At 41.9% G+C, this 23,047-nt stretch overlaps 1 protein-coding gene across 1 annotated transcript; it reads right to left on the bottom strand.

The window, feature by feature from the left end:
- Nucleotides 1-8,646: 8,646 nt before the first annotated feature.
- Nucleotides 8,647-22,044, bottom strand: E2F7 (E2F transcription factor 7). The gene is made up of 11 exons (XM_010003060.1): nucleotides 21,775-22,044; nucleotides 20,117-20,285; nucleotides 17,398-17,682; nucleotides 16,602-16,760; nucleotides 15,647-15,784; nucleotides 14,629-14,823; nucleotides 13,920-14,004; nucleotides 12,820-13,330; nucleotides 11,704-11,974; nucleotides 10,152-10,558; nucleotides 8,647-8,823 (listed from the first exon to the last, which is right to left on the bottom strand). Exons 1-11 carry the CDS (start codon nucleotides 22,024-22,026, stop codon nucleotides 8,647-8,649), a joined length of 2,649 nt encoding a protein of 882 aa, XP_010001362.1. The 5' UTR covers nucleotides 22,027-22,044.
- Nucleotides 22,045-23,047: the final 1,003 nt, after the last annotated feature.

Here is a 23,047-nt window from a genome sequence, read left to right as displayed (position 1 = left end):
TTGAAAGGACAGAAAGGACATAAAAAAATGAATTCCCATCAAATGGCAGCTTGAGTATCACCAGCTGTGGTTAGGCAGCTATTTGCACTTCTGGTGTGGCAATTAGACCCTTCAGTGTTGGGCTGTTGGAAGGGATATGCAAACTTCTTATAATACATAAGCTAGTTAGAACAAAAAATCCATTAGTTCTAGCAAATGCTGGATATACCTAGAATATGTCTGCTAGAGAAGAGTTTTAGTAGATGTGGTTGGGCAAAATTCTCCCTGCACTCCCAAGGATAGCTTACCATTCAGTGAGCACTAGTGGTTGCTGCCATAATCCCAGTAGCTGTGTCCAACTGGTGCTGTGTGGGTATGATATAGAGAACCTCTGGTTGGAAAAAGGTTTAATCCAGCTCATCATGCTTCTGCTGGTTGATCTGAATATCCTCTTTTTATAGACCAGCTGAAAGGGGAAAGTTCTTTTTAGTCCCATCTGGTTATGAGTAATCTTTTTGGGCAGGCTCCCTTTGGCCAAGGAGGGGCCCAAGACAAGAACAATCTCTCTCTCTCCTAATTACAGGCTTTACCCTTTGGTTTAACACAGACATACTAGTAATTAGAGTGCAGAAATTCCAGTAGGTGTATGAGAACATGGACTCAGTTTACAAGGTGATATGTTAAAGCTGATTCAAGTCTGTACACAATCTCTTTCTCATTATGGAGGTGTAATTAATCACTTTGTCTCATTATCACACTATTGGATTAAATAGAGTCATTTTAACCTTGCTCTCTATCTTGGAATCTGCTCTGGTGCAACCAAAGCCAATTTCCTTTGGAAAATGTGATTGAGCTTTTGTATTTGTGTGGACGTGGCCTTACAGAGATCTTCTAAGATTAAGTTGATTTCAGCCTTTTCATCAATCACTTGAACCTGAATAGCACTTTAAGTCGTTGCCTTGGAGAGCATTCCCCCCTCAGGGTGTCTCCTTGGCTAAGCTGAGGAGTTCAGTTTTCTGAGTCCAAGCTTGGCTCCTTTGCTGATAAGAGCTGTAGTGAAGACAGCTAAAGGGAAGGGCCTGCTCGTCCTCTCCCTTGGGAGCTGCTTTTCAGTTGAGGATTTTCAGCTGAGGCTTTACCGCTGGTCTCACCTGGGCTATGTGGCACCTGGGTAGCAGCTGTGCCTGGGATCACATCTCTGGCAGTGATCTTGGCCTGGACCTGCTTGCTTGGCTTCTTGGCTTCAGCCTGGTTGCTGAGCTGGGTGATTGTGGTGCTGCATCTGCCCCTGGTTGCTGTCTCTGGGCCTGATCCAGGCTGGCACCAGCACCACTCAGCATCCTGGTTCCTTGCTGCTGAGGCCACCACCTCTGCCAGCCTTGCTACCTTGCTTGGCTCCAGTTTGCCTCCCCCTGGGCCAGCCATTGCTGCACCCTGGCACAGGCTTTTTAGGACTCACCTGCATGTACATCTGTTTCACCTGCCCTCACTAAGGAGGAGTTAAGAGATGGTGCAGAGAACAGGCAGCAGTGCTGAGCACAGGCAGCTGGAGTTTGCAGAGCCAAAGGCAGGGGCAGGCTGCACTATGCCAGGTAGAAAACACATGGATTGAGCTGGTTTGTTCCAAACTGCCTGCACCTTACAAAAGGATAGGCTGCTCCTGGAGGTATGGATCCGAGGACCATCTCCTCCCTCTGTGACCCCAAGAGCTGTGCAAGCACTCCCAGGAGTGCCTAAAAACCAGGAAGGATCCAGGTCTGTGTTATGCATGAGACCTCACAGCCCTACAGCGGTCATGGTAACCCATCCAGGGCCTGGACTGGGTCTCCTCTTTGCTTTAATACATTCAGGCATTTTTCACCTCCTCTTGGCTGTCCTGAAAATTCTGATTTTTCTTTTTCTTTGTTTGTTTGTTTTCTGAGGGGCTTGGAGAGGCCTCCCTTTGCTAAGTAGCTGCCTGCTGGTGACTGATTCCAACGTTGTGCTTGAATGCACCTCAGGGCTGCCCCATAGCACCACATGAGGTCTCTCAGGAAAGGATTTCTGCTTCTTATCATTGCAGCTCTACTTTTCTTTTTAATTTTGGCCAGGCAGAATCCCTCCTTGAAAATGAAACAAAGGAAATTAATATTGTCTGGTTTTGCATAGAATTACAAAAATCATATTTTTCTATGCAAAATTATAATCCAGACCAAGATTTCCTGGACTTAGACAGACTTAAAAGGTTTCTGAACCTCTGGGATTCATTTTGCTCTCCTTAATTAAACTCTCTGTGTCTTGAGAAAACCAAAAGGAGGCTAGAGGTGTGTTTATCTGTCCTGATAAAAGGTGGGGAATTTTGCTAGGCAAAAGCTGGTAGGCTGGGACTTTCTTTCTGCCACTAGGGAGATGTTATTTCTAGAAGAAACCAAAAGAGAGGACTTCGCAGCTTGAACTAGCTTGAATATCTGGAGAGACTTCTTAACTGGTGGAGAAGGGGGCTGGTGCCTGAGTGAATCCTTTTATCCTCTGCAGAGGCTTCTGAAGCCCAGCTCTAGTTGCTCTGGCAGGGCATTGGGTACTAATCTGATTATAGTAAAATATATTCCCTGACTACATCTGAAATGTTCTTTCCACTTTAATTGTATATATTGGAAAGACTGAGAAGGCTTTTGCTTTCTCAGCCTCTTAAAAGAATTTTTTGTCTAATGCATTTGAAGTATTTCTTTGTAAATGGATCACAGACCTAATGGGGCTCAAATCTATGGGAGTTCAGCCTCACAGAGATGAAGAGGAATCTTACATAAGCAATCAATGGTCAGACAGCAAGAGAAAGTCACTCCAAGATCATCAGGCTTGTACTGCAGGAGCACAAGGGTAGGTTTTGGTGCTATCCAAACTAGCAGGCTCTGACATGTCCTCAGGGGCAGCCTCAGATAATGTCCCAAGCAAGGCTGAGCAGAAAAGCCCTAAATTATTTTCAGGCAATATTCCTGGTTGGTTGTCATTGCTCTGGTTCTAGAGAAGTCAAAGACTGCTTTGCCCAGTGTAGTGCAGTAGATAACAAGCAGAACGAAGCACAGAACCAGGAGACAGATCCTGCTCCACCTTTAAGCCAATGTAAATCAAGAGTGAATTCACTGGCACTTCACTGGAGGACAGGAACACAGGTGTTTGACACTCAGGCCTAGAATGTGTGCAGAAACATTTTTTGACATCTTCCAAATGTCCTAGTTTCAGTGCAGTAATGGTGGGAACCCCAATGTAGGTGAGGTGCTAGTGGCTGGTTTTGTGACCATGTCAGAGCAGAGCTCCAGCCACTTTCTCCCTAACATCTTCTTCTGTCTTACGTTCATCAAACTCCTGGTGCATTTCAGGCACAGGGCTTAATAGTTGCAAGTTAATAAATATTTTAAAGGGGTATAATGTTATTACATCACATGCCGGTTGGCTATCAGTGAGATGCAGAGACAGTGAAGAGGCAAAGTGCTTTTCTGTACAATTTATTCTTGTGGAGTGAAATCTTTTTACCTACATCTTATTTTCTAGACTTTAAATGATTTCCCTTTTCTTCCCAAAATACTAAATGTGTACAGACACTTCAGCACTTACCAAGTTGCAGAATTGTATCTTTATTGCAGATGTGTTTGATTTCATTACAGTGCCTTCACTATCACACCACACTGAGGGGGTAAGTCAGTAAACTGCTGCTTCACAGCTGTCAGTTTTGAAATTGGAAAGCAACTGTTGGAAAAAAACCCCAAGTTTTGTTCTCCCCTCCCACACAAATTTGGAATGTCATCTATGAAATTAAATTGCTGTCACATCCAGGGTGAGAAATATCTGACCAGAGATGGGGAAAAGTCTGGCACCTCAGGTTCAGGGTGAAAATGAGAACTTCATTTGGAAAATGGAGGAGCTCTGACTGAGGCAGACCTATTCATCCCCTGGGAGGTCCTGTAAAATCAGACTTGGCTGTCAGGCTGCATTGCTTGAGTGCAAAATGCTCTTTTTCCCACCAGCGAAGTCTCCTTGTCCTCTGAGGGGAGCAGGGGAAGGCTTCAAGGTTTTGGGAGCTTAAGCTGGTGCTGACTGACACCGCTAAGATTAATTTCATCACTCCAGGAGGCCTTGGAGAAAGTGCTTGGAAAAAAAAAATACCCAAAATTCTCCTTATATTTCTGGTGCAATAAATGTTTTTGGAAAGAATCTGGACATTAATGCTTACTACCCACATGGATCTTCTCAGAGTATCACAGCCTGCATGGCTTAAAATTTGCCTCATTTGCGTATGATGCCTTTATTTTCACCTCTTTCTATCCTCAGCTAATCAATTTTAGATTATTATGCAGACCATGAAACCCTCCTCAGGACCTCTTTGAGCTGGGAGGAAAAAGCATTGCCATGACCCAAGCATCCCTCGGGAAACCCTCTGTGTTGACCAAGATGACTGGTGCAGGCCTGCTTCCCTGGATGCGGTGGGAATAGGCTCTTCTCTGCCACCTGTTGGAAGCTCCTCTTTTGCTTCTGCCTCTGACCAGGTTTGCTGACAGCGTTCGACACCTTCCACCATCAAGGGGTTATTTTTATCTCACAGACGGTTCTGAGCTGCCCAGCCCAGTCTGTGAAGCATGAAGACATTCCCCCACCATTCCACTGCTTTTAATTTTCCCTTTTTATAGAGAGAACTAAATCAGAGGGAGCTTGATGTTCTCCTGTAATTATTTTTTACTTCAAAAAGGGGAGTTTTAAGAGCACCAGTGAGGATAAAAACTATGAGAAGCTACAGCCCTCCTACTCCATAAAGAAACAATGGGTATGAGCTTGTCAGGGAAGCTGGAGCAGGTTTAGGGCTTGTTATGTGCTCCTCATACTATATTTAATCTTACTAAGCTTACCAACCTCCTTCTGTCATTTGAAGGAGAAAATTAGTACTGGTGAAGTCACAGGTCAAAAAAACCCCAAAACAATATTGAGCAAGCTGCTGAGTTTTCATTGTAAAAAATTAGTTTTGAGGAACTTGGCCAGTCACAACTCACATGCATTCTGCAGCTGTTGTTGGTGACAGGAGACCTGGACTCCTGTTTCTAATTACAGGGGTGGGGAGGTGAAAGGGGTTAATACTGGACTTGCTGAAATCCAGTGTATCTGCCATGGGTTTTAATGACAGTAAACTCAGGTTTGCATATGATTAGGGAAAGGGGGATATGACTGCGTTCTCCATTTTTCTTTTTTAGGAGCTGTCGGTGGTTAACGAGCATGTAGAAGCTAATGCTGGCTTCCAGCTGTGGGAAACCAGCAGCGCCTGCCTTGCTCTGGGGTGCCTGTGGCCAGCGGTCAGGCAGGCACTGCTGCCATCCTGTGGAGAGCCAGGCCAAGGGATGGCTGCAGGGCCATGGGGTAACCGGTGGTGGGACAGCCCCCATGGTGGTGGAGCTGGGGATCACCTCACATGCTGCTGGTGCAGAGCCGTCGGTTGTTCCCCAGGCCAGCTCCAGGACTTTAAGAGCCAGTTTGCACTGCACTAGTCCAGCTGGAGGCAGAATGATGCCTGTGCTGGGGCCAGCTGCCATCCTCTGCTACTCATTTTGTGCCAGATCCAACAAGGACTGCTCACCTGGACTTTGTGGCAGATAGATGGTTCTTTTCAAGGGTGCTCTCCATACTGAAATCACAGGCTTAGCCTTGGTTTTCATTTTTATTCTGTAAAAGTTTAATATTTTGCTAAAAGATAGTATAAAAAAATATTCAGCCCAACAGTGTGATTGGAGTAAAGCAATAGGCAGACAGCTAAGAAGATGGCTAGAGAGCTGGAAAAGCAGGACATCTAATCACAGAACAGTTATAAACAGCAATAAAATTAATGTCTATATTAAACTAGCAGTGCAAAGATAGAAACTGGAAGCAGCTTTACATGAAAAATACACTTTTTAAATACAGAAATAGCACCAATTTACAAAAGACAATCAGAAATGTAAACGTGGTAGGTAGATTCAAGTATAAATTATATGCTTATCCTCCCCAGCAACTGCCTTGGGACAGATTTCACAAACCCTGCAGAACATCATGGGCATGCACTTCACCTCAGTGCAAATACAAATTTTGCTTCTCCAAAGCTACTTTGCTGATGAGTTTTTCCTACTTTACTTCTTAGCTTTCAATGAAGGCAAAGATAGGAAAAATAAATTCTTTCCCTCATGACAACCAACTCTTCTGCCTTGCAGGTCTAGTTAGGCAGCTCAGGTAATGCAAGAAGCATTGATCCCTTTGCTGCTGACCTGCTTTGGTGGTCCCACTCCTTGAGTTCTCCTCACCTTCCGCAGTGAGAATTTTGCGTTAACAAAAACAGGACAGTACATCAACTCCCTTCTCCTCCCAGGCCCAAATCTGATTTTGCAACCATGGCCCATCAAACAGCTTTGATTGTGAGGGAGCTGATCCTCATTTTCAGACCTGCTCTATTTACAGAAACTCAAAACGGAACACAGAAATAAAAAAACCGAAGATCTATTTTCAGTCCCTGCATTTTCAAGTATAATTAGGTTAGTTATGGCACAGAATAACATTACTGACAAAGCAAGGCAATTTTTGCAATGATGTTTTAACTGAAGCAAAGAGTTAATATTAGCTTTAATCCTCCTCTCTGCTCCCAGCTGCCATTTCACTAAAAGGCTGCATCGTACTAGAGGGGAGAAGTCAAAGTTTGGAGAATTGGCATCCACCCTGTCATCCTGAAGGCTAGCAGCCTGTTTCCAGCCCCAACACCAACAAATGCATGCCAGCAGAAGTGCAGGGGCAGCACTGTGCCAATTACACATTGTTTTTCAAAGTGAAATTAAGTGAGCGTGTAAGAAATAACTCAGAATTAAAAACTGTAAACTTCCAAAACTGTAGTGTAATTAAAATAAAACAAACAAAACCTCTTCAAGTGTAGCAGTCTGAAGATTTGTCTTTACCACCCCTGAAATTTCCTATGATAATTCTAGTATAGAAATTTTCTTTCAACAAGGGCTAACCAGCCCTCCTTATAAGGCTGTTATTGGTCTATTACAAGATAAGGCCACATCACTCAAACTCCCAGCTTCACTAGAATTCTGTCTTAAATTCCATTTTCATAATACATTTCATTATAAAAATAAAAAACCTCATCAAATCCCCAGCCCTCAGAAGTCCTAGCCTCCCTTGACCAACACAGTGTATCTACCCTTGGAAAACCACTACCAGTGAGAGAAGAGCTGATCATACTGGCTCTACGTTTGCTAAAAGTCCAGAGTAATGTGACGTCAACAGCAATACTTTCTGTCTTTTAAACAGGAAGCTGCACAAACTTAACTGCAGATTGCTACACTGGTAAAAACATACCCAAGCATAGGAGCACCAACTCTTACAACTGTATCCTATATTATTAATAGCACCATCCATTATTTGAGGACTTTGAATCTTCACTGTTATACTTTCTTCCTCTTTATAATCTTCTAAAGAATACAAATTATTTTTTTTTCCACTTCTAGAATTCATGGGTCCTGCTCTTTTCAGCTTCTTTTTATGGTTTACATAGGTATGCATCAAAAGATAAGCTCTCCCTTGTCTTCCAGGTACACTCAAATGTACTATTAAATAGTTAAAAAATTCCCATAAGTGAAGAGTTAGGCACTTAAGTACAAACCCCTTAAGAAGACTTAAGTAAACCGCTAATTAGGCACTTAAGTAGTCAGGTTAGACTGAATCTAATTATGTGGCTAATGTCTAACCAGCAGTGTTCCTTGGTCAGAGTCTAGACCATATCTTTAAATGGACATGAAATCTTAGCACAGCCCTCATAGTGGCTTGTCACTAATTACTTTGTCAAACTTATTTAAAGAATCCAGTTTTATATTCTTTACATCTAACTTGTACATTTTGCTCAGAGTAAAATAAAAAAACACCCAAGAAATAATGCAAGTCATTAACACAATTATTAAAATGTTAACATTCACAGTTATTTTGGTCTTAATATTTTTCACATGTATACATTCAACCATACTGTGTTAAGTTATTATTAGGTTTCTCTAACCACAAGTGCTGGGCAAATTGTACAACAACCGACTGACATTCAAGTAATCCTACCCTGAGAAAATCTGTTATTCTGAAGCTGCAAAAATCTTTTTTTTTTTTCACTAAATCCCACTCCAACATACAAAATAAACAGCAAGAGGCTGCACTGTGGAGGCAGGATTTGACAGATTGGAACCAAGGAAGCAGTTGCTCTATCAATTTCACCACAGATTTACTCAGGGTAAGCAGAGTACATGCAAAAAAAAAAATAAAATGCTTGCCCCAGATAAGTGCTAGACATCTCACTTAAAACTCTGAATAAAGAACCCCTAGGGACTTCAAGGAAATCTGTTCACATCTCCTCACAAAAAGAGTTTCCAAGTTAAAACCCCCAATACAATTTGATGCCCACAAGGCCATGTGGAGCACAGCACCTGAAGTCAAATGAGTACTGAAGGAGTAATTCAGTAAAAGGTTTTCAGTACCTAGAATGATTGTGAAGAAGGTGGTTAGCAGAACCACTGGGCGAATAGTCAGGAGGCATGCCAAAAGGGATGACATTTTAACATGCTCTCCTTGACAGATAAGAGATTGTTCTCTTGTAATTGGTACAGGGTCCTAGGACAATCTGCCCACCCTTTGGAATGAATGGAGCTAGTCAGGGCTGGTACTAGAGATTTCCAGTCTCCTCTGAACAGAGCTGGCATTTCTGGTCTGGTTGCCTTCAGTTTTCTTCCACGCAACAGGGTCTCCAAGACTTCCAGGAGTTTTGAAAAATGCCTCATGGCGTGCAGGACGAATGCTCTTGGGAGTGAGGGGAGCTGATGAAGGCTATTTGTGAAACAAAACCACAGTGATTCAGTAGGGTTTTCTCAAAGCCTACACGCAAGCATGAAAACAGAAGACAGCTTGTAGACATTAAGCCCTGTGCCCTGCTAATATAGGAAACCATGTCACAAATCCTATTCAGAAGATCCAAATGAAGAGCAATGGGCTCTGTCCTGCTTTTTGTTCTGAACCTGTTTGCCAGTACACATCATTGCTGGAAGCCTCTATCTCATTTCCCACTTAAATGTATTCATGACTAGTTCATACTCATTCATTCTTAGGCCAATATTATCCTTTAGCATAAATGGCTGTTCCTCTTCCTTGCTGTTTTTCTAATTTTCATTATTTGTTAGCATCAAAACAGATCTAAAACTAGTCTCCTAAACGCTGGCCACTTCTGTAGTAAGTGCCACTCTACTGTAACCTCTAATGCTAGCATTTGTAATCAGACTGGCTGCCAATCAGTCCCTATTACAGCCTTTTTCTAAAGCTCCAACAAGATAGACATGAAGTAACATTCATAAAGCTTCCAAAAGCATTAGACAATAGGAAAACAAATCACAGATTTAAGAACATAAGCTAAAGTAGGGCCAAATGTCACTGCTAATAGCTGCAAAGACCCTGGTAACAGTGTGACATGACTTTTACACCACACATTGTACTTCAGATGAGTCTTTCTTCACTTTTGAATCTCTCGTTTTTTAAACGTGACAAACTTGTTTCTAGATTTTAAAAAATATCTTTATAAAACAGATCAACAAACCCCGTAAGAGTTGCTTCTTTCCCCCAGTTCTGATGCTGCTATCATGTTTCCACTATTTAGTGAAGAGAGATCAGCATGGGTTTGAGGAGGTAACCCAGGACATGACTACCTGAGAAGTGTTGCAGCCAGCTGACTCCTGAATTGTGACAAAAGTCCTCCTGGCCACCTAATGTCTTTCTGTAGCCATTGCATAACACACAATGATAGTGTCAAATAGGAAAAAAACCTACTGACTTGGATTTGTCGGGGAAAAAACTCTGTAATTTATTTTTTTCTCTATTCCTGTATAATTTTTAAAGATTAAGATTTTTATTATTTTAAAATTCCTCTATGATTTTTAAAACTCACTAGTTCACCATTCAAGGCTAGATGTGCTAAGCTGGGGAATATGTCTTCAACACTGACCCAAGGGTTGCCATGGCTACAGAGGGACACACAAACTAAGTGGAAGACACCAGCTCCCAGCATGGCCACCCTCACACCCTGGCACCAGCCTGCAGCACAAGCTGCCTCCAGGCCCTGTGACCTCGCACTGCTGTTTTGTCACTCAACTACCTTTCACTCTTACCTGCTGCAGCTTCAGGAGGGTCACCGGGTGCCCCATGGGGGCAGTACCATGAGACCTTGCAAGCAGAGGGCTCAGTTGCAGAGTGGGGTGAGCTGGTTGCTGGGGATCCACCGAAGGTGTGGGTGAGACCTTGGGGGTGACCACTGCCGTGGTGCCTATGAAAACAGGTGCTGTTGGTGGCAGGCCAGGCATGCTGAAATTCAAGGAGGTGGCAGCTGAGAAGGAGCCATCAGCAACTGGGGAAAGAGGACTGGTGACTGTGGGAGAGCAGACAAGAGGGATGGAAGCCAAGGCTGCTGATGGCACCACAACACAGGGGACGGTCAGAGAAGGTAACGGGCTTGCAGCCAGGTTGATAGCACCAGGGGCTTGGTTTGCAGAGAACAGGAAATTAAAACTGCTTAATCCTAAACCAAAGACAGAAAAAAACAAGGTATTAATAGAGTTGACAAACTGGAATTAAGCTATTATAACTTCATCTAGAATAGGAAAGAAGGATGACAAGAGACAGGCTGCCCAGGAAAAAAAATGTGAAAAAAGAGAAGGAAGGAAGAAAACTGTCACAAACCTGTGACTCTTGTCAAGCTCCCTTTCCCTAGCTTCCTCTATCTCTCCCCCTACTGCTTGTTCACTATACCTGCATTCATTTACTTTATTCATATTAAGTAGCAACCACACACCTTGGTGTTTTCTAACTTCAGTTACAAGTAACATCCTGGCTAAACAAACTCTCTTTTCACTAACAGAAATCATATACTCTGCTAAATGAAAACATAGGCATTGCTTTTAATTAGAGGAAATAAACCAAAACCCAAAGGAAAACACCCACAAAGGTATAGCACAAAGGTGTTTATTTTCCTGAAAATGACTGGAATACTGTTTTGAAACAGAAACTGCCCAAGTTCCCAGTTTATCTTATCTTGCAAAATATCAGGATCAGCACTTTCAAATTGAGTGTCTCCATCTTATAAGTGAAATCCCACAGACCCCACTCCAAAGCAGTAGTCATGGAAATCCGACACCTGTATCCCATTCCCACAAAACACTCTTCCACTCCTCACAAATGTAGGCATTGAAAATACTGGACGTGAAATCCTCTTGTAGTATTTTCAGCTACTTCTTCCCCATCCCTACTGTGTTCTACGAGCAGGCCTGGCTACACTTGTAGATGGTAGAAAATTTGTAGATGACTAAATTCACCCACTCAGGGGATGCTCTGGCGACCTTACTGCCAAACCAAACTTGCAGGTCCTCCGAGTTTTGAATACTGTATGGGTGGTCGAAAAGATTATGCTGCACATAATACAAGCATGGAAACCCCACATTATTAATCTCTGTTAATGTCTGGATAGCTCAGAAAAATGCCTGTATTTTCACTGAAGCAAGTTCATCTGGAGTCAAAAGAATTCAGAGCTATTAACTACGACAGAGAACTGCTGAGTTTTCCTGCCAAATACAGCCAAATTCACCTCTCTGCAGGTCTCCCTTTTTAAACAGTTCAGCAAACAGATGCAGAAATTTGAGTGCCCCTAGATCTCATGGCAGTCCTTACCAGCAGTAGGGTGAACATAAAGATACTGTGGTAGAAAAGATTGATTGGTATTTTCTTTAGAGATGTGCTCTTTTCCTGAAGAAGGTTCGTCAGGGTTTTTATTCTGAGACTGTTTTTCTTGCTCCTGAGAATCTAAAGGCTTAGTATATTCCTTGTTTGCATCTTCTGGAGCAGCAGGACTTGTAAATTCAAGATGAAAAGCTTCTAGATGTTCAGCAGATGTAAAGTTACTTCCTGTGGTAGATTCTGCCTTAGGTGACTCGAAAGGTTTCTAAGCAAAACAGAAAGAGGAAATTATGAGTCCAAGCTGAAATCACACAGTACAATGTCTCTCATGCATTTTCCTCAGCTGCAGAATAAAATGTGTCCCTGTGCAAAGGGGCAGCAAGAAACTAACTAGTAAGTCACCAAGTTAAATCTTGTTTGAGAGTTTGAAGAGCAGTATTAGTGATGCCTAAGCCCTGCTCAGTAGTGCACTTTCAGTACTTGGACGCACTAGATAAGAAATACCTGAGCTTGTGGATTAATTTATCATATTGATAATGAAAAACACCTGTTTCAAACAGCTGATACTACCTTGAGCTTGAACCCCATTTCAGTAGTTAAGAAAACTGTGAGATAAATGCACTTCATCTTCACCATCATTACCTCTTTCACCAGCCTGCTGTGAGCAACACTGGGCATGACAAAGAGGGACTTGGGCTGGGAAAGTAAAAATCACATTTGCTGTTGCTCAGTAGAATAAGCAATGCTGCTGCTGTCCAGGAAAGCCCAAGCTGACACGGGAAAGTGAGGAGGTCACATTGATTTCTTCCCCTCTGGCAGGCTGTTTTGTTGAAGACAATGATCATGAAACTGACTGCAAAGAACAGCTGACCATCAATTCACTATGCAAAGCAATCACAGTCCACTCTACCCTGGTAGCATGGAAACATGTCCCATTTCATGCCTATACTTCCTGGCACAGCACCTTTACAATTTTATTAATGTGTGGGAGGCAGCATTTCTACATGTACCAAGAGTGGTGTAGTGAATTTTCACCTTTGAAAACACTGTCTTGGGCAAAAGTCTTTCCTTGCTAACAAGCCTAAGTGATAATGAAATTAATTTCTTTACCTTGGGTACCACAAGTGAGAGGGGCACATCACTCTCTTTCACAGTCTGCTTTTTAGCAGCAGGCTCTTCATCATCTAGAGGTGCAGAGGGTGATGCGCACTTGCAGGAGCTGCGTTTCTGGCAGGCAGATGAAGATATGGTGGCCTGAGCTTCTGCCCTCCTGTTTCCCATGTCTCCTGTGGTGGGCAGGGTCTCCCTCAAGTTATTTTCCTGAAGACTGCCACACAACATAAAAAGGGACGATGAGGGAAAGCACAGGAAGGGCTGGTTGTGGAGCAGCGTAGGTTTTCCATGTTCTGTTTTGGAGGCTGCTGGCGTGCAAGGATGTAGAGCTTGGCTGCTGATGCCATTTGGAAGGGAGAGGTTTGGCACATCTGACTGAACCACAGGGAGAACTGCCTGAGGCAAAGGGTTAACACAAAAATCAGAGTCCCCAGGAACTGGAAGAAGGGAGAGAGGTGAGGTTATGCTTGGGTTCCTTGCTGTATTTAATACCATTTCTGTGCATGACCTATATTCCTAAAAAAAAAAAAAGGTAATGAAAAGAGGAACATTCAGTCCAAAATTAAATCCCTATTTTATCCTTAAAAACAATTAGGTCCATAGTTAGACATAAACATAGAAAAAATCCCTCCCCTAGATCACTACTCTTACAAGCTTACACTTTTTATTATTTCTAATTACACAGAAGCAGTCTGATCAGTATTTTGCAGAACAATTATGCTTTTGGTTGTGCTTGACTGGAATCAGTCATTCACAAATGAATTCCAATTAGGATAGGTGTAGAGAAGACACACTGATATGACAGAGAGGCTCTTCCATGGAACCATGATTTGCTCAGCCTTTCTAGACAACAGGTCAAAGGAGGCAGAGATGACCTATATAAAAACATGTGAGATGAAGACCTACCAAAGCTAAAGGGCAAGAGCAGTACAAGTACAGATGGGTATAAAGTGGCCAAGAAAAAAAGCCACGCTGAGACATGTCAGCATTAAAACAGTAATAATAAGACACTCTGGCAATTTTATACACAGTCTCATCACTGAACTAAACATGACAAGCACAAAGCTGAAACTGGATAGGAGTTAAGACCAACCTACCTAGTATCTTCCTCTATTTTCTGCCTGCAGACAGCTGCTAGATTTATCATTTTGGAGCAATATTCATCTGAATTCACAATACAGGCTGAAAGAACAAAGGAACATCCAATAAATAACAGGTAGGTTTACCAAGCATATTTTGATACTGGTCATATAAAAGAATTGGTGTAGTTTTTCTATCCTGGCACATTTTTATAACATTCACTAATCACCCAGAGCCAGAACCTGTAAGACGCTCAGAACTCTCAGTCCCACTGGAGAGGTGCTTGACATCATCATTTCCTATAACAGGGAACTGTGCAAAGCCCTGTAATTGCTTTATCTGCTTTAACAGCTACCCATTAAATTGTCACAGTAAATTCCACTGTATTAGAAACCACAAAATAAAGAAAGCTTTTGTGGCTAAAGAATCTTTATCTTTACTAAATTTTCACAGAAGAAATTGCAGTATAGTTGCAATTAGTGGAGAACAGAACCATTTCCCAGAAAACAAACTATGGATTCAAGGCAGTATAAGGCCCAGATTCATCTCATCTAACTAGGCATGTGACTGGAGGGTCCCATGACATGGACAGGAACACAGGCACTTCTCAAAGGTAATTCACATATTTCATTAGGCTGATTCACCTAGTCAGGTGCCTTAAGTTGGTGGGCCCACATTTGGGCAGATTCAGCAGCATAAAAAATGACATGCTTCCTTCGTACCTACCTTGCCTCTCTTGTCGTGGGCTGTTGGGCTCAGAGCTGACCTTCCTTCTGGTCCCTTCACAAGGCTGTGTACCATTAAATGAAGCATGGCGTGTAAACCTTTGCTTTCCAGTAGCACGGATCTGATACGGGGCACAGGCTCCTCTCTGTGTTCCTGGCAAAGAAGGAGATTTTGGGCTATGCCCTCTTGGCTTATCTGTAGGAACACAATTTTGTACAGCAGTCCTTCTGGAACACAGCTCATCATTTAGGCTTCTGTCATGTACTGAACTTGACCATAGGAGAAGAAGTAACCTCTAGACCATCCCAAATCCCACAACACTGAATCAGACCTAAGCTACATAGACAAGATCAGGGCTTCCCTCCTTTCCATTCCATGGCAGCTGCAGCAGCAGCTTCACTCTAGCGTGCATACTCAGGAGGAGAAAGGGCACTAAGGTAGCATTAACACTGTCCTTCGCTTTTATTTGGTTCTGGCACTGGCCTCACCCAAATACATTAGCAACAAACTTTCCTTTGCTCTGGCTTCAGGGCAAGAATCAGTAGGTTCCAGAGATGCTCTGGCACACCGTCTCCTTCTTTGCACACAAACCTTTCTTTTGAGGGGGCATGTGCAAGAAACAGTCCCGCTCTACCTTGGTAAGGCCTCTTACAAAGACAGTAACTCACTGTCTAGGTGTGACAGAATTACTAAGAATGTGCAGCCCAGAAAAACTCTGGACCCAGACTTGGAGATGTCGGCATTACATGCCCCTGCTCTACAATTCACAGTTATTCATACAGTTATGTAAGTTGCTGTAAAAATACCAGGAAGACACAGTATCGCTCAACATCCTTCCACAGCTCCAGTCCCTGAGTGTGAAGTCTATAAAGGGAAAATATTGGGCTGGCCAGCAGTTAATAATCACAGGGTGGACATGGAATGCTGAGCTGCTCTTTACAGATGGAAAATAACCTATTACCACCTGGGAAGGAACAGCCAAAACAAAAAGAAAGACAACGCGAGCTACACAAGTTACCAGTCTTTCCAGAGAATTCCACTGGCCCAATCCACTTGAAGGCTGGTTTCCGTCCTCGTTCTTCTGTGACATGAACTTTCTTGATTAAGCCTAGGCTTGTGAGAACATTGGCGATATCATACAGTCTTCGCACCTTTGCTATCAAGAAATGGCAGAAATAGTCAAGACAGTCATCTTCATGATGCATACAGCATCTATTTACATGGCAACTTCATTCCAGAATATCACCACAGCTTTCTTAAATGAAGTGGCTAAAATCAAATGGGATGGATTTAAGCTGCCTCCTGTGAAGCCTACCATACCAGCTCCCACCTGCTTGTCAGTTCTTCTTAATGCCTTAGCTACACACTCAGCTGCTCAGGTTTAAGCTCACCTATCTCATTTTGATGGGAATGTGTTAGGGCATGTTTACATCATCAGCTTGCCCAGAAGAGGCAGCTACCTCCATGCAGGGTAAAGACAAGCACTTGGGGGGCGAGAGGCACATGAGTGCACACAGCTCATCTCAAGAGGACAAAGATTTATCATCTTAAAAATGTAACACTCTTCGAAAAACCTCCAATTTGTTACTCCAATTATCAACATGTTTGAGCCAAATATGACACCCACAGGTTATTCAGCTAAACTTCTCACATCTTTCCTGATATTCGGGGGAGAGTTTTAAGACTGAAGTGCAAGTACTTAATTTTAAAAGTACTTTAAAGACCTAAAGTAAAGGTCTTAATTTTAGAAGAATTATTTACTGAGTTTTGCCACGTCATTCATTCTGAAGCTAAAACTTGGAGATAATTTTCAATCTGACTCTTCCCCACCCCAAGCTCTCCTTTCACGAACTGGCCTTTGCAATTAAAAATCCCCAAAACATATTTCAGCAAGATTCCTGACCTGCTCTTGCTGTTATCTACATGCCCCTGCTTTTGCTACTCACTGATTTATCTCTCAACAGCCAACTTACTTTTAAATTTGCTGTGGTCCACTGTATCCTGGGTTTCTCCTATCAGTATCTTTGCTGCAATGTCCAGAGTGACTATCTTGGTCTTGGAGACAAGGAACAGCATGACAAACTTTTGGCTCATAATCCGCAATGACTTGTCCTTTCTGCTGTTTGCAGATGCTGTGTTACAAATAATACCCAAGCCTCTTAGCATTTGTCATCCATTACAGCCGGAAAACTAGCAAGTAGGTTTCTCACACATGAAACACGTACAGAATTTCCTTGTCAGGAAACAGAAATCTTTTGAAAGACAGTAAATAACTCAGTAATGCAGACAGAAGTCTTCCTTCAAAAGGCAATAAAAATTACAGATGCAGAAATGGCTTTTAGAAAATCAAGATTCCAAAGATGGTCCAGTTACATTGCACAGTTTTGTACTACTATGATTTTTTGACTCCAACAGACTTTGCAACTTAAGCCACTGTATAGTGTATGGTCAGTATGCAAACCATTGACAAATGGAACATGGCACCTCTGTCAGTATAAAGCATTTACTGTCAGGTACAGGTGAGGAAAGAAGAACTGGAATGCCTGGAAGACACTCCTGCCAGACTGTAGGAAAAATTTGTCCTGAGATCTATGTTAGGGATTGGATAGAAGGAAGTAGGCTGTCACCTCTGTGGTGAATTCAGCGCCTTTTTGCAGAGTAATTTTTGTATTGTTTGATTTTAAAGCAAAGCAAAGGAATAACTCACATAACAAACTGGAGAAAGAGACTTGTGTCTATGTATCACATCACACGCGTTTGTTATCTTACCCGAGGTGCAATCTGATTCTGAAAAGTCCAGCAAAGGTCTGTCTTGAGAATCTGGAATAGCTTCCTTTTTCTGTTCCCCACATTTGAACTCCAAGTCCTGCTCCCTATGCTGGATGAAGGTCATCAGCTCTCCGTAATGTAGCTCTCCTGCTTCCTGAAGTGTTTTCAGAGTCTGACTTAGGTTGTGCCGGCCATGCCAACAGTACTGGTTCTTGGCCACACGGCTAACCAGCTGCAGTGACTCCAGGACGTTCACTATATCGTAAATTCGTCTTCGCTCAACTCCTGTTTTGAGGGGGGACAGGAAAATACACAGATGCTCATCTAGTTGTAATGTGCTCTTCAGCAGAAGCAGAACACAGAACAGGCTGCTGTCTAACATTGGGTGTTCACAACACATTTCTCTGTTCACCTGGACACATTACATCAGATCTATCCAAATATGCAGTTAAATACTGACTATGCATGACAAGCCCCGTAGTATGATGTTCTTTGTCTAATTTGTTAAGTGCTGGTCCAGACATGGCTTCGGCTTAAAGCTACTGCACTGTGTTTAGAAGAGCTGAATGCAGTCTGCCCAGCCCCACTCACTCAGACCTATCCAGGCTGCCCTGAGGTTTCCAGAGCACTTTGGCCCTTCTTGTCAGAGAGCTTCAGAGCTCAAACATGGACCTGTGTGTAACACCTTGTGTGTAACACAAGCCAGAGTGTAACAGAGGCCAGGAAAGGGTCTGAGCCTCCTACAGGAACCAGTGGGGGTCTAATTTCTCCACTTTTATTTCCAATAGCACAATTCCTTGCTAAGCATGTACCAAGAAAAGGAGCATCAAAGGCTTTGCATGGTGCAAAGCAGTGGAGACTCACTGCTCCCAAATGCAGCATAAATGAATTATTGGTGCTGGCCAGGTCTGCACCACAGGGAAATCTACAAAGTACATCCTACTTGTGTTCAGCCTAGCTGACATAAGCAAGGCTGGGGACTGAATATGAACTGACCGGTGGCTTTGTTCATTGTCCTGAGTACTCATGTCCAGCTCTGTTTGAAGCATGGCTGCTATATGTAACACACTGCATTGCATGCTGGTGGCAGCATCTGCAACAGAAATCCCTTAACAATTCACATCAGCTGAGCAGAACAAGTGGTAGCCAAGGGGAAAGGTTTTAAAAGACTTCCTTGTGGAAGGCAAGGCCTTGATGCATCTGTTTACCCATCTGGAGACTATGGATAATACTTACTGCCCTCAAACAGGTATTACAATAAATAATTAATGAATATTTTCAAGTGTGTGAAGATCTTGGAGCAAAACACACACTGGAAAAACAAGAGTACTATACATAACCAAGTGCCTGTCAAGATACCAGCAGCACAGCTCCTTCTGTGGTCTTTCCATAGGTCTTCAGTGAACAAAGCAATATATTTTTGTAGCAAATGCTACAAATCTCGTTACATTTGTTAGACAGCAAGAAGCTAATTCATCAGCGGATAGTTTTGGGGTCCCTGAAGCAAGCAGAATACAAGCAAGCAAGGAAGTAGGAACCAAACACAGAATAACAAACACAGCCACTTCTGGGAGCTAAAATCCCCAATAGTAAGTTTTAAAACAAAGTTTCTAGTATTTAGGAAAGGAAGGTAATGCACCTCCCAACACAGAATAAAGCACTACTTATGTTCAGCTGTACGAGGTTAGAGCACAAACATCTTATGTAAACACAGAAAGGAGAAACTGCAAAATCTAAACAATTTGCTTTAAAAGTAATTAACTATTTACTTCATCTGAATTCTCTCCTATTTCCACTTCCCATTACCATGGCATATATATTACTATTTCAAGGCCTTCTTACCAGTCACAGAGGACATCAGTCTTTTGTTCCCTTTCATCCCACAATAGATACATTTCATTTTTGCTACCTCTTTTCTGTTCAATACCTGAGCTCTAAATGTAGATACAATATTTATTTGGTTTAAGCCCAATTTTGTAAAACCTTTCTAGCTAAGAGAGTACCTCTCCAAGGACCTGGATCTTTTTGTTATTACGGTTAATACCTTGCTGAGTCCTCTCCCCCAAGTGTTATTACTTCTCTCAGGTATTTCAATAATGTTTTAACTAAGACCAAATCTAAGAGCAGACCCAGCAAACAAGTTGCTTGATACCTTCTTGCCACCTCAATACAACACATTTTCTCATTCTAGTCTTGCAGGACCCCTGCTAACCTCCCCTCACAAGAAAATATTTAAAGCAAAAATAACTTTGGTGAATCATAAGGTCTTGGAAAAACATCAGGCACATTACTGAAATCAGGTAGTATACCCAAATGATTCTTACATGTACTGGTGTCCAGTTGTTCCCCAAAATGTTCTATTTTAACTTTTTTTTTTTTTTACAAGTCCTCTCTCAAAGGGTTTGTAACTTGTAACTCCTTCAATCTTCAGTAAATTGAAAATTTAAGAAAGCAACAGTCAGTAAACAGCTGCAGGATAGATCTATCTAGTAAAAAGCACTATTAGAAAGCTGATTTCAAAATGACAGATGTTATCAAGTAGTAAAGACACTTAGGAATATTAGGCATTTCCAACTCTTGATCAGTGTGATTAGAAGAACATGCAGATCCAGGAAAGGGCAGACCTTGAATATACTCTGTAAGAAGGATGATCTTTCAAAGGCCCTTCTGTCAGGTTACTCCAGGTGATACGTTACCCCATTTTTGCAGGTATACATACCAAGAATTGAAGCCACTTCATCCAAAGAAATAGTTGTTTTCTCAGTTGACAGTGGGTAACTTGGATAGCGAGCTAGAAACTTTAGGCACAAGAGTCCTAAGCTTTTCTGTTTTCTGCTGGGTCTCTGTTTCTCAAATTCATCAACTGTGCAGTCATCTACCATATCATACTGTTAAAAAATAAATGTTAACCATTTAGTGCAAAGCTTTAGAAGCAAGGCATAGCCAAGTGAGGCATAGTGCAGATGTTAGCAATATTTAAGCTCAGACCTTCTAATAAGGGAAAAAAACACAGACTCCTTGCAAACAGAGTACCTGGATGACACACTTTTTGCTTGCAAGCTCTTTTTAGTTCAACATACAAGGTATCTACAGAAAAACACCTATCTGGGAGATCATAAAATAATGATTATGAGTAAGGAAGACCAAACACTGAAGACTAGCAGATGGCAAGATTCTCCTTGGAAGGAATCTTTCTTTTTGAGAGGAGGAATTTTCCCTGAAACAGTTGTGGATCTAATACATCAAGATGTACAAGCCACCAAAGAGCTTCCGCAAAACCTCTTTCAAGATAGTTTACTGCCCTTTACAGTGCCTCTGTAACTTTAAGAAACCAGAGGTTGGGAAGGGGGGATGATTCTAAGAGACTATCAGAGGTACCACCCAGTCTCTGAATCTTAAATTCAGTGAAGCTGTTAGCTTAAGTGAACTCTGTAGAATGGCTTGAACATGGTCTTTCTGTCTCTGCAGGGGAAAAAAGCCCAAATGACAAAACTGTGATGGCAAGAATGTGTGAGGAGGTATGTTCATTACACAAACCCCAGAAAATGAGAATGATGAAGGATTTTTCTATAGTGGTAACTTTGGGGATTTACTTCTATGTCAAAATAAAGGAAAATAAAGTATCTTGTCCTCTGGCAAAGAAAAGCTGAGTTGTGGCAGCTGTGGAAACACAAGTTTCCTTGCTTAGAAGATCTTAAATGTGCTTTCTGGTTGTGACTCAGTGACTTTCTGGCAGGCTGTTGCTCTGATTGAATTCTTTGAGTTTTCTAAGTTATGCAAATACCAGTATTCTTAAAGTAACACATTCACATCTTTTGCAAGTTAACTTTCTGTGTGGAGAAAATTATTATGTATATATTTTATTAACTAGAAAATATTTGAACTCTTAAGTCACCACCCCAAAAATGTTATGTAATCTAAACAGGCTTGGAGCAGTAATGAACTAAACCTTTAACATCAACTCTTTTTTACTTACTGGAAGCTATATTAGGAATTATCTTTGGAGAACTGTCTGTCACCACTGTTGAATTGCTTTTGAAAATGCTGCTGTCTGTTTAAAATGATACGGTAATTTTATTTTTTATGCAGTTCAGAAAATGGTTTCAGAAGTACTTAAGTTGGGGAAAATGACATTTAAACTCTACTTCCTTTACTATCTTATTAAGTAATATTCAGGGTCTTGAGGGGGTCTCAGGTCAGTTATTTTTAGTCTTTGGAAGTCCTACTGCTAAGCCAGTGCTGTGCAGGCAACTGTGCTTGGGTACGGTTTACAATTCTGCAGTTTTCCATTGGGAGCAAAGGACCAGTTGGAAGAAAACAACTTAAGGAAGATTTGAGTCCTAACTAAACACAAGGTAATTGTGTTCTGAGTCTCACCTGTAATGAATCAGGTGTGTCACTCTGCTCACTGTTTTCTATGGCTCTAAAGAGCTCTTTCTTCTTTTCCCTGTCCCTCATGTCAGGGCTAGCAGCACTAATAAGCATCTTCAGGTTAGCAGTGGGGGTCCAGGGATCAGGCTGAGGTCTGTCAACAGGCTTAACAGGTGTAATTGGATTTCTTTCCGGGGTGCAGCCTTTTTGCTTTGATAAATCTACCGGTTCATTCTTAATGGGAGTCTTTGGTGCCATCCTGGATCGATCAAATATGTTTTCCTATTAAAAACAACAAGTTTTTTAGACAAAACAGGAAAGAAAACAGCCCAACAATCAATTTAATTGTTCTTACAAAGGTAATTGTAGTGACTCATGCCTTGGCACTTAGACCTTTATTTAGCACAGTTTTTCTGCCTTTGTTGGAAGCAGTAAAATATTCTACATGCTAGTATACTGGAGGTAGTGTATATGAGATACTGCCTTGAATTACAGAAGCTGAGGTCAACCAGTCCAACTTGTGGCCTATCAGGCTTTTAAACTGATTGATATTACAAGACAGCATTGTCCACGAACATAAATCACTGCATCAAAACTGAAATAATGCATTGGTCACATTACACTTAGCAGGGAAACACACTGTTCTGCTTGAAAGGTCCTCAGTGAAAAGCCTTGCTGGGGATGCAGCTTAGACTAGACATAAAATGTCAAACTAAAGTGGATGTAACTTTACGTGCAAGTGGAGAATGCTTTACATCTGCACTATCTGCTGCTCAAAACAATGAAGAAAATCTCCATAACTTTATTTCTAGACAATAGCTAAGAGCTGCTAGAATCAACAGTATAATTCATCAGCTAATTTTCATCATTCTTGGAATGAAGTTCAATTCTCTCCGGTCCCTAGATGCAATCTAACTTCTTTCTATTTCACCTTTGGATCCAATTTTATCCCTTCCTCTTACTGTAAAAATTATCACTACAGATCAAATAATTTCATGGGACTGACTGAAGGAAACATCAATGGTATCCTTGAGCTGAGAGATCTATTTCTGAACATCAAGAGACACTACTTCATGCTAGCCTGTTAGTGCAAATAGAGTAAAGGAATGAGGTAGACAGGGTGCCATACTAGGTTTTTTTTTTAAGATATAAAAAATTGAGGTCCAGGTATCATAAACCTGGCACAGAGCAAGACTTCCAGAAATGCCCACATAGAAAGTTGTGCAGTTTCTTTTTGCCCAGGGGGATAAGTCTTCTGTTCTTAGATAGTTCAGCTACC

Source organism: Chaetura pelagica, unplaced genomic scaffold (assembly GCF_000747805.2).
Source record: "Chaetura pelagica isolate M959 unplaced genomic scaffold, ChaPel_1.0 scaffold288, whole genome shotgun sequence".
NCBI lineage: Eukaryota > Metazoa > Chordata > Aves > Apodiformes > Apodidae > Chaetura > Chaetura pelagica.
Note: the sequence above shows the minus strand (reverse complement) of the source record. Positions and strands in the feature narration are given on the sequence as shown.